Here is a 15,090-nt window from a genome sequence, read left to right on the forward strand (position 1 = left end):
GCTCTGCAACCCAGCTGCCATGCTGTCTGTGAGGACACCCCAGAGTCAAGGTCATTGTGAATTGCCCCTAGTGTGTAGGTGACTGGTGGAATTGATAAGAAAGAGCAAATAATAAACTGAGATTAGTGTATGAACCGTGTTGGATCAATTACCAGCACGTGGCAAGAGCGCATTTGGCCGACTGATTGCACGCAGGGCTCTCCTTTTTTGCACAGGCTTTCGGGTGTGCACGTTCTCATTTCGGTGGGCTTGGTCCGTCACTCCCACAATGTAACTTGTCCAGTGTGTACCGTGTCTAGCACGACTCAGTAAAAATACGTAAACCCTCCTGCTCCGTTATCATTCTTGCGCTGCGCATGCGTAGCGGTATAAAGGGAGGATTGACGATTGTACAGAAGGGCCCATTTCAGGGAAACCCACAGGGGGAGAGATCACGGACAGTGAGAGTAACGTAAAGGGCTTTAGCATCTATCAGTCAGCCTGAAGCAACCTAATGGCTCACTCTGACTGGATTTAGCTTCTGCTTTACCTTTTCCACGTCAGCTTTAGTTGTGTTGATGTCATTGTCGACCTTCTCTGCATTCTGCTGTGCCTTCTCTGCCTCCTTGCAATCTCGCTCAAACCTCCTCTTGGCCTGTGGGAAAAAACAGAACATCAGACCACAGTTTACAATGATCTCTTTGGACAGCTCGGCTTTGCTAAACACAGAGCCAAGCAAGTTGTGCTTCGAGCTGACCACACGTCATCTGCCTCCAATGGAACTGACACTACTTCAGCTCATTCCAGTCTTCACCCAGAAGAGCCGTGAGGATGGAGAGAGAGTGCACAGCACCCAATGCCAGGGCAGTAGCTCAGTCACTGGCTCTGACCAGACCCAATTCTAACCCTGAGCACCATCTGTGTGGAGTTTCCACGCTCTCCCTCTGACTTTGTGGGTTTACTCCGGGTACTCTGGAATTTAGAAGGCTGAGAGGGGATCTTATTGAAACATATAAGATTATTAAGGGATTGGACACGCTGGAAGCAGGAAGCATGTTCCCGCTGATGGGTGAGTCCAGAACCAGAGGCCACAGTTTAAGAATTAGGGGTAGGCCATTTAGAACGGAGTTGAGGAAAAACTTTTTCACCCAGAGAGTGGTGGATATGTGGAATGCTCTGCCCCAGAAGGCTGTGGAGGCCAAGTCTCTGGATGCTTTCAAGAAAGAGATGGATAGAGCTCTTAAAGATAGCGGAATCAAAGGTTATGGGGATAAGGCAGGAACTGGATACTGGTTGTGGATGATCAGCCATGATCACAGTGAATGGCGGTGCTGGCTCGGAGGGCCGAATGGCCTACTCCTGCACCTATTGTCTATTGCATGTGGGTGATGACAGTTAATTGCCCTCTGTAAATTGACCCTAGTGCGTGATGGAGTGATAGTAGTCCTAAACAGGAATATTTGATGGAAACCAAATTGAAGGGAATACTTTTTCTTCAGATAAGGGAATACTTTTTCTTCAGAGCTGCATGCAAAGAGTTCCCACTTTCCTACGCCATCTTAGAAAGGATCTGGGTGAATGTCGGGAGTTATTGTGGGCAGGCGATGGTCAGCGTGGAATAATTAGGCTCAAAGGGTCCACTTCCTTCCTGTAACTGGAAGAACTCAACAGGTCAGGCATTTCTGAATGTAGGGGAAGGGAACCAAGCAGCCAAGGAACTGTACTGTAGGCAGGTAAATGTGCGCAAGGACTAGAACACAGATCGCTTCCTACACTATACAGGCCATTTCACTCCCCACTGCACAAAATGGAACACATCAGCTAGCATAAGTCTCCCAGTGCAGTTGTGCGCAAACGTTGCACTGTTGAAGGTGCTTTGATTGATGTGAAACAGAGGTCTCATCAGTGCACTAGGTTGTGTGTAGAAGGTCCTATACCATTTTACAACCAGCAGGGAAGGTGAGGGTGGGGGGCAGGGTCTCCTCCAGTCCCACCTCCAGGGAGATCACAAACAAGAGAAAACCCGCAGATGCTGGAAATCCAGAGCAACACACACAAAATGCTGGAGGAACTCAGCAGGCCAGGCAGCATCTATGGAAAAGAGTACAGTCGACATATCAGGCTGAGGCCCTTCGGCAGGACTGGAGGAAAAAAAATGAGGTAAGTCAATCTTGACTGGCGATGCTAGCTGTACCGCTGCCTAGACTGGAAGCACCAAAACCCAAGAATGGAGAAGTCTGCAAGAAACGATGAATACAGCCCTATCCATCACAGGAAAAACCCTCCCAACCATTGAGCACGTCCACAAGAAGCACTGCCACAAGAAAGCAGCATCCATCATCAAGGACTCCCACCATCCAGGCCATGCTCTCTTCTCGCTGCTGCCATCAGGAAGGAGGTACAGAGGCCTTAGGTCCCACACCAACAGGTTCAGAAGCAGTTATTACCTTTCATCCACTAGGTTCCAGAACCAGCATGGATAATTTTACCGAACTGATTCCACAGCTTATGGACTCACTTTCAAGGACTCCAACCTCACACTCTCAATAATTTATTTATTATTATTATTATTATGTATTTTTGTGTATTTGCACAGTTTTTGTCTTCTTATTCACATTGGTTGTTTCTCATTCTTTGCGTCCAGTTTTTCATTAACTCTATCATATTTCTTTGTTCTGCTGTGAATGCCTGCACGAAAATGAACCTCAGGGTAGTACACAATGACATAAGTGTACTTTGAGAATAAATTTAATTTGAACTTTGAAATGCTGCTTGACCTGTAAGGCCATAAGACACAGGAGCAGGATTTGTCTATTCAGTCCATTGAGTCTGCTACGCCATTCGGTTGTGCCTGATATATCTTCCCTCTCAATCCCACTCACTTGCCTTCTCTCTGTAACCTCTGACACCTTTGCTAATCAAGAAACAAGCAACCTCTACTTTAAATATACTGCCGGGTATTTCCAGCATTTTCTACTGTATTTCCATTTTCCTGCACCTGCACTGCCATTATCTTCAGTGCCCGGCCAACACTTACACACCGAATGATAAAAGAGTGACTACAACTTCACTGCCTGCAACAGGACGTGCCATTGGAGCAAGAGATGCAGTGTGAATGCAGTTCCCTCCTTCCTGAACGGAACAGTGCACTGAGCCAGCAAGCTCTGTTCTAGTGCACCACCACCGTACTTCACCAGTCCGAGAAAAAGGCCCATATCCCTACCAAACTTTTCTCAGCCTCAGGACAGCCCAAAGCACAACAGCAAAAATGAAGCAAAGTGCAGTTACTGTGGTAACACAGAAACCATGGCACCCGACATGCCCAGCAAGCTACTCGATGATCTGCTTCTGTGCTGGTAAGTGAGCAACAGGGAGAACTTCCTCCTCTGCACATCCTGCACACCTCCCTTGCTCTTACTTTGGATGTTATCTTGAGCTACTTACATCCACCCAAGGTCAGATGTGACCCCTTTCTATCTTCTGATGTGAAAGCTTGTATAATTTCCAAGCTGTTTATCACTTCAGCAGCACCACACAGGTAGTGCCAGTCTAAAACAGTTGCTCTTTTACCCACTCCAAAAATATATTAACTCATTATATATACACTAAATACCAGCAGGCAGAGTCATTCTCTCCATTCACTGCACTAAGCAATGCAAGGCACCCCTTACAATATCTCAACACCAGTGGTATTTTATCCTTAAGCAGTTAAATGTTTTAGACTGTTACACACTGAGCCCAGTCGTTTAATGTCTATTACTGGCAGGACTCTAGGACGTTGTCTTTCCCCACAGCATCCTGGTGATGACTGGCATTAAACTGAGGCTTCATTAGCTCCATATGCTGGGCGTAACACATCACCCTACACCACTTACGAACAGCGATCTCTTCCAGCTCCACCTCCAGGGAAATCAACTCTGTTTCACTCTTGCTACACGTGTTGCCTGAACTATCAGACTACAAGACATAGGAGCAGAACCAAGCTATTCAGCCTGTCAGGTCTGGTCCACAGTTTGCTTATGCCCGAGTTATCTTCCCTTTCAATCCCATTCTCCTGTCTTCTCCCTGTAACCTTTGACACCCTTACTAATCAAGAACCCACGCTTTAAATAAACCCGCTGGATAATTCCAGCATTTCCTGTTGTATTTCCAATTTCCCTCATCTGCACACCAAGCTCCAGCACATCTCCCCCACCCCCCTCCCCAACCCCCGTACATACTCACGCACCTCGGAACTTGCCAGCCGGCAGCATGGACATCTCCTTGAACAAGTTTTGGCCAGACCCAACTGCAGCTTTAACCAAGCTGGCAATGTTAATTCTGGAGTTGGGTTTGAGCCCTCAGCATTCTGGACAAGGCCAGGCATATACCTACAGCTAATAATTCTTTGAAGTGATCAGATAACCTGGATGAAGCCGCATTTCAAAGACGTAGCCTCACAGTTAGGTTCTGACCACACTCCTTGAACTAAAACAAGTCTGTAGTTACCACACATCTGCTGAGGGAGAAATACTTTGGAGACTTTTCTTAACAGTATAAACAAGGGACTTATCAAGAGTATGCCATAGTAAATGTGACCAGTTTTACTCTTGATTACTTCGATGTACATGTGACAAATAAAGCTGATGTAAGAATGTAGTAAAGCTAATCTTAAAGCCTCAACCTACTGTGTGTTTCAGGATTTATCTATTTTTATTTCAGGTTTTCTGTACCAGCAGTTCTTTTGAAAAAAGGAAATGAGTTTCTTCGCGGTTACTCTGGTAAACTTACGTTATCCAGCTGTTTGAAGCTGACTTCCAGGTTCTGCTGGGCTTTTCTTCCTTCAAGAAGATGCTAGAACAGAGAGAAAACAACAAGCCTAAAGGTATGGCCAAGAATTCACAGCACGTTTGGTCTAAAACACCCTCTATACAAGAGGAAAACTTGATAAGCCCAGACCAGGAGGCGCACATTTAATGATTAAACCTCAGACTGTTCTATTAACATTATTTTCATTCCATTCCATTGTAAAAGGTTAAAGCAACTGGATGAATCAACATGGCTGTGCCGTTGTTCCCCAACTGTGAGACAGCTGACAACGAGTTCTGTCCATTGAGTTCACTCCCTGCAAATCGCCTCCTTCCACGTTCAAAGTCACATATTACTGTCAGGTCAGCAGAAAAGGTCAATGGCTACAGTCTGCCAACACCGCAGGACTTGTACGCGTCCAGAACGAAAAAAAGAGGACAGGGGAAAAAAAAGTCACTACCCATCCTGCAAGCTGCTTGTGCCAAAAGCTCCCCCAGAAAGTGCTAGAGGACTATTAAAAGAACAACTTCATGCCACCTTAAAAGTTTCTTCCTGCAGACAGTGAATCTGATCAACCTTCTAGTTTCTGAACCACCATCACATTTTGAAAATCTCACACTTCTAAACCTAAAGGGGAGGAGTCAGATTTCTTTATTCTATACAGCGTTGTTGTCACACGATAAGGAGTCCACCATCGACAGGCTAGAGGCATGGAGACTGGATGTTCAGGAAGACGTACAAGAAACTGAGTGGGAAATGGCATGTTTAAGAGCCCAAAAACAATCAATTAATACAAGAATGAAGCTATTACAACACAAATAGTTAATGAGAACTTATATTACTCCGGTCAAACTGAACCGTTGGTCCCCTGACATCCCCGACACCTTATATTCCGTCTGGGTAGCCTCCAACCTGATGGCATGAACATCGACTTCTCTAACTTCCGCTGAGGCCCCACCTCCCCCTCGTACCCCATCTGTTACTTATTTTTATACACACATTCTTTCTCTCACTCTCCTTTTTCTCCCTCTGTCCCTCTGAATATACCCCTTGCCCATCCTCTGGGTTCACCCCCACTTGTCTTTCTTCCCGGACCTCCTGTCCCATGATCCTCTCAAATCCCTTTTGTCAATCACCTGTCCAGCTCTTGGCTCCATCCCTCCCCCTCCTGTCTTCTCCTATCATTTTGGATCTCCCCCTCCCCCTCCAACTTTCAAATCCCTTACTCACTCTTCCTTCAGTTAGTCCTGACGAAGGGTCTCGGCCTGAAACGTCGACTGCACCTCTTCCTAAAGATGCTGCTTGGCCTGCTGCGTTCACCAGCAACTTTGATGTGTGTTACTTGTGTTAAATGTTCAGAAGAAAATGGTACTGTTTCACTGTGTATGGGACTGTCCAAAATTTTAAAAATACTGGAAAACAGTTGTTCAGACTATATCTGAGATTGTTGGAGTAAAGGTGCCTCACCAAGCAAAAGTGAGGTATATATCCAAAAAACTTTACTGTTAGTTCAAAACAGTCAACTTTAATTAACCTTGGACTCCTGCAGGCCAGGAGGATGATAGCTTTATCTTGGAGAAAAATGGATATACCTTAATACATGTATGGGTGAAGGAGATGGCATCTTGTATTGTATTGGGGAGACTGACTTACATAATTAGAGGAAGGGCAGGAGAATTTGAAAATGTGTGGAAACCTTTACTGGAGTTTCTTGGACATCGAGGTGCACAGTCATTTTGAAGTAGCTGTGTATTGTTGAGTGCTTTTACCGCTTTTTTTCTGATGTGTTTTTATTTTTTTTCTTTGTTAAGTATGTGAAATATGTGTAACCATTCTAGTTAGTCTTCCTACACCTCCCCTATATCTATTACACCCCCTTCCCCCCGTCACTGCACTGTAAACACTTTAAACTACCTTCTATAACGCTGTTTAATTGTAAATACATGCTGGGATTTATGCATTCATGCACATTTTTTCCATATCCATACGTTAATCTCTAACTTTATTTTCTATATAACTCTTCATAATTGTTGAACGTTGCTTTTTGTTGCATGTCTCACCCTGACCAATACACCACACCAAATTCCTAATACGTGTAAGTATATGTAAGGGGCTTCTCCCATTATGTTAACTGCTGAGACAGTGGTTCTCTATAGCAGCTTGTTTGGGTTATAATTACTGATAACGAGAATTGTATTCATTTGCTAACCAATTGGGAGGGATGTTATTCTTTCTTGTGTGTCCGTAAGCTATTGTTTTCGCGGGCTTTGGGCAGAAGGCACGATGGGGACAGAGAGAGGAGCTGCGATGGTGTAACCTGGGAGAGGATCGGACCCAAGAGGGAGTCCGAGGCCCAGGGCTTTTCGGGAGGAGAACCGAAGAGGAAGGATGTGCTGGACGCTCTCTGGTCGACCACCGTGGTTGGTCCCAGGCGGCGGGTCGAGGAGGTCGGAGGGGATCGAATGGTGGGAAAAAAGACTCCATTAATTGAGCTCCAACGGTTGTGCACGAAGTGGTTGAACTTTGATAAGTTTGGCGCCTTTTACTTTCCTTTATATTGTATCTCTATTAATTACATAGTTCCAGTAAGATCTATGAAGTGTAATCATTTAATCGCATATGGTGTATTGTCTGTTATTTGACGGGGTGGGGTACATCACACAGCACCCACACAAACTTCGTTATCCAGTTTGGCGGGGCCGAAGGCTGCTCCCCCTAGACGAAAGTGAGCTGAGTGAGCCCGAGGCTTATCAGCAGGCTACATATATATGGCTAATAAATTTCATTTTTAATCCTTGAAACTACTACAGGTTGAGTACCCCTTCTCCGAAATTTCAAAATCTGAAAACTTCCGAAATCTGACATTTTTTTGAGTGTTAACATGACGTCACAAATGGAAAATTCCCCATTGTGTTGTGAAGTTCCCAGGTGATGCGCAGGTCCCTGCACACTACAAACAGTTCTGAGAAGTGACCTCACGTATATAACAAACAGAAGTTAATGAAAAATAGAAAAACAATAGATTGCGATTGTGTACTGTTGTTCCTTTTCGTGCCTCGTGTCAAATTGGGCGGCATTTTTTGCTGTTTGCTGAGCATTTATCTGTTTTGTACGAGGCAGAGCTGTTAGCTCAACATTCAACCCAGCACGGATGGAAAGCGTGTGGGGGCCAGTCAGATTTGAACCCAACACCATTCGCCTCGAAGTCCAGTGCTGATACACTACTGTTTGGCTTCGATCATGTATTGAAAGAGTGGATTCATTAGCGTCAGAATGAACAAATCTCGCTTATTGGTATGGTGATCACAGAGATCTATCATGATGAATTGCAAAATGAAGGGAACTGTGAATATTCAGCAGGACGGTTGCAGAAATTTAAGAAAAGGCATGGTATCAAATTTTTTAAGTTTTTTTTTTATTGACAAAGCATCTGCTGATCACAAAGCAGCAGAAAACTTCATTCCTGAGTTTACCAAGATCATCGCTCATGGAAACCTAACACTGAACACTACGTCAATACGTTTGTGTAAGATACGAACTGCTTACCAGTAGCACAGAAATTCCAGAGTTGGAATGGTGATCCCAGTCTACCTCATTTTATATTTCAAGATCTGAAATACGAAACACCTCCAGCCCCAAGCATTTCGGATAAGGGGTACTCAACCTGTACTAAACACACGATGTATTGTCTCTGATCCTTACGTCAATCTTTATCCCCGGTTCCATAGTTCACCATTACTACTCAGTTTGCAACAGAGTTCGCTCAAAGGCTTTCAGTTGCAGAGACCTTCAGGGGAATTCACTCCCTAAACCTCCGTTACACACCTCCCCCTTCACAATACCCTTCCAAACCTGCCACTTTGATCAAGCTACTTTCCCTTTCATCTCAAGAAATTAAAAACAGAAAAATGCTGAAACATTAGTCAGGCACCGTGTAACATTAAGGGAAGCAGTGTTGCTGTTTCAGGCCAGAGACCTTTTGTCAGAACCATTCTGAGGAATGATCTTCCTCATAAATTGTTAACTGTTTCTCTCTCCACAGACGCTGCCTGACCTGCTGAACGTTTCCAGCATTTTCTATTTTTATTTCAGGCTTCCAGTATCTGCAGTTACTTTTTATTTTCTTTTTTTTTTAATTTTTTATTTTTATTTGGATAAGGAATTCACAAGTATCATGAACTTTTTTTACATGTATAACTTTTTCCATTTTTGTTATCTATGTATAAAACTATAGTTATTTATACATTTCTAAGTACACAATAAGATGATATAAAAAGAAATTAGACACTTTAAATAGATAATTATGTGCAGTTGAAATTCTACTCTATTAGGCTAAGTAATGATATTAGTTGTTAAGAAAAATTGTAATAATAGTGGATTAATAATAATTTCCATATATCTCTTCTGGACCACTTCTTTCTGGTCCAAAATGTTGTATGTAAGCCTATGTAACTACCATTGTAGGTGTTTATATCTTCACTTGTTCATGTTTGCTCCTACCCCCAAACATAATTATCCAATCCCTATGTACTTATTTACTTAATTTTATCATTTTTTATCCCTTTCCCAAATCTTTTCCTTTACTTGTGTTAATTCTCCATTTTCCAAAAAAAAAACAAAAACAGTAAACATTTAGACCAGGGGTGCTTACGTTAGCAATATTACTGTGTTGATGAGAAGAGCAGTATAAATCATTAGGACAGTCATCTAAAGTCTGCTCGCTTTGGGGTTATATATTCAATCCATTTATTCCAAATTTGATAAAATTTTTCTTTTTGAATTCTCAGGGAGTAAGTCATCCTTTCACTTGTTATTTTCATCTACCATCTCTAATGTGGCTCATTGTCTTTCATATGTGGCTAATATGAGGACACATTATTTTAAGGTGATTGGAGGAAAGTATGGGATGGAGGGACTGCCAAGGACAAGTTTTTGAGAATGGTGGGTACATGGAACACACTACCAGGATTGGTAGTAGAGGCAGATACATTAAGGACATTTAAGAGACTTTTAGATTAGACACATGGATGATAGAAAAATGTAGGAGGGAAGGGTTAAATTGATCTTGAATAGGTTAAAAGGACAGCACTTCGACTGCTGCCTGTAAGAAATTTGTACATTCTCTCTATGATTGCTTGAGTTTCCTCCAGGTGCTCTGGTTTCCTCCCAAAAGTCCAAAGACTCACCATTTGGTAGGTTAATTGGTCATTGTAAATTGTCCCACGATTAGGCTAGGATTGAATTGGAGGATTGCTGGGTGGCGTGGCTCGAAGGGCTTATTCTATGCTAAATAAATAAATAAACAGCGTGGCCATAGGGCCTGTACTGTGCAGTGGTGTTCCATGTTCCACATACACATGCTGACCCTGGTGGAGTAGGCCCTGTAAAATTCCAAATATGAAACCAGAATTACTATTATTTGGCAAAGGTCTATGGTGTACTAGGGATGTGTAACCCATTGGAAAGATGGCATGGATACTTGGAGGGAGGGTAGGAAAAGGGAGTGGATGAACAGGATCACACTGCACCGTACCGTCTTGCGTTCCTGCTTATTTTCGTGTAAGTACTTCATCAGTTCAGCAAAGATGTACTGCATCAAATTCTCTGCAATAACCTCCCGCTGCCCTGCGTAGTCGTTCAGCTCATTGAGAATGTTAATGAAGGTCTCATACTGGGAAAACCTGCAAGGAGATAAACGGCATTACAACCAGTCAGATTAGACAACCTGAGCAGGAGGAGAAATTTCAGTCACCCATGCAGAATTTACTTATTCCAAGAATTCTACACAGAGATTTCAATTCTAACCCCTTCCTTTCCAGTCCTGATGAAGGGTCTCGGCACAAAACACCAGCTCTTTATTCCCCTCCATAGATACTGCCTGGCCCGCTGAGTTCCTCCAGCATTGTGTGTGTGTTACTCTGAATTTCCACCATCTGCAGAATCTCTTGCGTTTTCAATTCTACACCCTGGGTTTTAGTTATGAAGAAAGACTACAGGGGCTGCATCTGTTTTCCCCCGGAGCAAAGGAGGTAAGAGGACACATGACTGAAGCAGATAAAATTATCCGAGCTCATGGACAGGGTAAACCAGAAAGCCTTCCTCCATTTTTAAGGTAGATACAACTAGATCTCATGAAACATACCGAATATTGAAATGCCTAGAAAGAGTGTATGTGGACAGGATGTTCTCTATAGAGTGGGAGTCTAGGACCAGAGGACACAGCCTCAGAATACAAGAACGTTACTTTAGAACAGAGACAAGGAGGGGTTTCTTTAGCCAGAGGGTGTTGAATCTGTGGAATTCACTGCCACAGACAGCTGTGGAAGTTAAGTCATTGGTTATATTTAAAGCAGAAGTTGATAGTAAGGGTGTTAAAGGTTATGAGGAGAAGGCAGAAGAATGAGACTGAGAGGACAAATAAATCAGCCACGATTCAGTGGTAGAGCAGACTCGATAGACTGAGTTCTGCTCCTGTGTCTTATGGATGCCGTAGAATTATTGTAAAGGGCAACAATCACTCAATCAAGGGAGACAGACGGGGGGCAGATAATGGACCATCAGTGGACTTAGAGGGAAAAAAAATCCGCCCAATTAAGTCCACAGAAGTACTTGGGGAAGGCACATGGTGGGAACACGTACACTTCAAATCACTAGACTGCTATTCATCAGATTTACTCAACCACTTCACAGTCCCGAAGGTCAGGGGAGATAAGTGGCTACATTGTCATCAACCAGGGTTTGTTCTGATTGCCACTGACGATCACTGCTCTGAGGGCTAGATGGCAAAGCACAACTACAGAATGAAAGACCTGGCTCCAGGCCCAGAAGTGACATCATGGAGATATTGTGATTATCAGGTACTTCCTGAAGAACCAGTTCGTGCATGAGCAAACCTAACACCCTCACTTTTGTACATACATCTGCAGATATCTATGGATTTACACTTGCAGACATACACACAAACATCCATGCACATGTACACTGGGACATGCACCCTTGCATGCGTGCATACATACGAGAATCAACATACATATAAGCATAAATGCACATGCATTGAATGCAGTCCTGGTGAAGGCTCTCAGCTCGAAATGTCGACCCATGATTTCTTTCCGCAGATGCCGCCTGATCTGCTGACTTCCTTCAGCAGTGGGGTGTGTAGCTCTGGATTTTCAACGTCTGCATAATCTCTTCAGTTTATGCATTTAATGTTCATGTGCTCTACACAGACAAAACCACGTACATACTTGTTTACACACATTCACAAATTATGTATATACTTGTTTACACATACATACACAAAATATGCACACGCACAAAAAAAAACTAAGTTTGCATACACAAGCAACAAAAGATTGGTGATGCTGGAGCGTGGAGCAACAGGCAAAGTGCTGGAGGTGATCAGCAGGTCAGACAGCATCTGCAGGGGAAAAGGGACAGACCTCTCTCCTCCTGATCCACCCAACCCCATCGGCCTCTTTCTTTCCTGCCCCACCCCATCCTCTCCACACGCTGGTTCCCCTCCCCACCCCCTCCTTTATTCTGTGCTCCGCCTTGCTCTCCTATCAGGTTTTACCACCTTCAGTTTTTTGCCAATGAGGCTGTGATGAACGCAGGTACCTGAGATCCTTGGTGGGTCCAAACTGGGAGGCCTGAAAACGGAGCTGGAAACCGTGTGGAACAGGCTGGCGATGGAGACAAGTTCCCAAGAAAGATGCTCATCACCCATCCACCTAACACTGCCCAGTTCTTAAATCACTGCCACTTTCCTCAACTGGTTATCACACCCTCCCCCCACTCGAGTCTACTCATCACCCGCCAACTCTTGCTCCACTCCATTATACTGGCTATCTCCTCTTCTTCTTTCCAGTCCCGTTGAAGAGTCTCAACCAAAAATGTTGACTGTACTTCCCTGCATAGATGCTGCCTGATCCTCTGAGTTCCTCTAATGCTATATGCGTTGGTAATGTATATATTTACACATACACGCGCATGTGCACACACTCACTCAAACCTCCTAATGGGAACTTTGGATGTGACTGGGAGGAAAACTTAAGGAAATGAAAGAGCTGTCAGCACAGGGATGGCATGGTGACATAGCGGTCAGCACCGCCAGCTCGGAATTTGATTCCCGCCATTAAGAAATTTTCACGTTCTTCCTGTGACCCAATGGTACGAACCCTAACCTTCCCACATTCCAAAAATATATTGTTAGCGTTGGTGAGCTGTGAGTGTGTTATATTGGCACCAGAAGTGTGACGACACACATGGGCTGCACAGCACAATCGTCACTGATTTGATGCATAACAATGTATTTCGCTGTATGTGATGATGTACAGTACATGTGGCAAATTAAAACTAATTTTTATCTTTAATCTGGATGGAGTGGTGATTCCACTGTGGAACTCACAACCCCTTTCCCAATACTCCAAACCCCAGCCCACTGAGAAATATGACCAGGAAAGGGCAGGAGCGTGAGACATCAAATACCCCACCTCCCATGGTGGGGGTCGGGGGGACTACTCGCCATCCAATGAGCCCAGCTCTGGAGATTTCACAAACTGACTCTAACTTACTTCAGCTCGGGTTCTTCTTTCATAGCTCGTTTGGGGCTGTACTTCTTCACCAAGGTCCTGAGAAAAGAAAGCAAAATAGTCAGCCGCCCCACCCCCAGAAGGTGAACCCATCTCCATCATTGGAAGAAACTCAAATCTGAGCCAGGTTTTTAAATCAATATTTTACCATTTGTGCCCTGACTCCTGATAGCCCACAATAGCAATTCAAAAGGTTATATTTCCATAGTCACTGAGCATAAAAACAGGAACTTTGGTCCATGTCGTCCAACCTGGCCTCCCACCTGGTCCTACCCATTGTCCCATCTAAATATTGAATCCGCATCTACCACTCCTGCTGGCAGCTCGTTCCATATTCGCACTACCCTCTAAGATAGTGGTCACCAACCAGTCAATCTTTCAGACTTTCCCAGTAGATCCCGAAAAAAAAAAAGTAAATACACAAATACATTATGCCTGATAAACCTTTTGATGCAAAAGCAGATTTTACCCCTAGAGCACATATGTGAGTCGTATGTAATAACTTCTACTTTGAAAAAGGACCACTCGACAACTTCATGTCCAAAGGAACAACTTTATCTGGAGTGGCAAAGCCAATGCGGCGGAGGGTCTTATACACACGCACAGAAAAGACCGGAAGTAAAACCCTGCAACGCCGGAAACAACCTCTGTTTACAAACAGCTTTCCGTAGCGGGAGTATTGCTATATTACCATTATCCTAATTGGTATTAACTTATCTTTATAATGCTCACATTACAACACCTTTAATTCTAAGTTTCATTATTTAATTTTATTTCAACACGAAAAATAAATGAATAAAAATTGACTGTTGCACTCAGTGTGATGACTGGGGCTGAATACTTTCCGCTAGTTCCCTGAAATTTGGCTCATAACTACAGACAGCCAGTCTGTGAGGTGTCTGACAGTAAGACAGCTCCTGTACTTAAGATTTAATAATTTTCATCTGTGAATGTGCAATTTCACACATAAGTTGACCCGAAGTAGGCAATGACTTCTAGTGCACATGTGGTGAGGTGAGGAAACTTCTCCCTGCTGACAGGCCCCCAAAAGTCACCGTCCCTTGATCTTGCTTTAAGCTCGATGTCATTTTGCAAATCAATTATTTCCATTTCAAAATCACTTGGCTCACCAAATACTTGTTGGAATTTGGCTGCTATCTGTTCTATATCGATCGGCAGAAATGGGTTTGAAATAAATGCAGCAATCTCTCTCTTGACGTTTAACTCCCCAAAACGCCGATCAAACCCTATTGGCAGTTTGTCTAGGTAAGTACAGTACTGCTCAGGGCGAAAAGCATTTTTTTTTTCCTTGATGGCCTATAACAGTTTCTCCAAGTTGGGAAAGTGTGTCAGCCTCCAGTTCTTTAAATTTGAAATCCAAACACCGAGCTTGGCCTTAAACGCATTTACTGTGCTTATCATGTGGGGCAGGTGTCGATCTTTTCCCATGAGCTCGTTGTTAAGTGCATTTAATTTAGCCATTACATCTGTCAGGAACCCTAAATCCAGTAGTCACGCATCATCTGACAGTTCCTCACGCTCCTCGTTTCTTTATCTCAGGCAGCAAGTCAACAAACCATTGCAGCACAGCGCCCTCGCAAACCTCCTGACAGACTGAATATTCGAATGAGCAGTTCCCTTTGTTCGACAGAATGTTGAATCTGCCACGTTTTTCAGGTGTTTTGTATTGGTAAACTGTTACTGAGACACTAAGTTTCAGGGGTATGCAAGC

The 15,090-nt window shown here is 43.7% G+C and overlaps 1 protein-coding gene across 3 annotated transcripts in view; it reads right to left on the minus strand.

Annotated features, from left to right (window-relative positions):
- LOC140191238 (cdc42-interacting protein 4 homolog) overlaps positions 1–15,090 on the minus strand; it is a 195,277-nt gene that overhangs the window by 58,981 nt on the left and 121,206 nt on the right. For all 3 annotated transcript variants that reach the window (XM_072248443.1, XM_072248444.1, XM_072248445.1), the window contains exons 3-6: positions 13,341–13,397; positions 10,301–10,448; positions 4,750–4,812; positions 530–634 (exon numbers count right to left, since the gene is read on the minus strand). In XM_072248443.1, the coding sequence (XP_072104544.1) occupies positions 530–634; positions 4,750–4,812; positions 10,301–10,448; positions 13,341–13,397 (373 nt within the window). The remainder of the gene's footprint in view (positions 1–529; positions 635–4,749; positions 4,813–10,300; positions 10,449–13,340; positions 13,398–15,090) is intronic.

The sequence above is a fragment of the Mobula birostris genome, chromosome 32, assembly GCF_030028105.1.
Source record: "Mobula birostris isolate sMobBir1 chromosome 32, sMobBir1.hap1, whole genome shotgun sequence".
Taxonomy (NCBI): Eukaryota; Metazoa; Chordata; class Chondrichthyes; order Myliobatiformes; family Myliobatidae; genus Mobula; species Mobula birostris.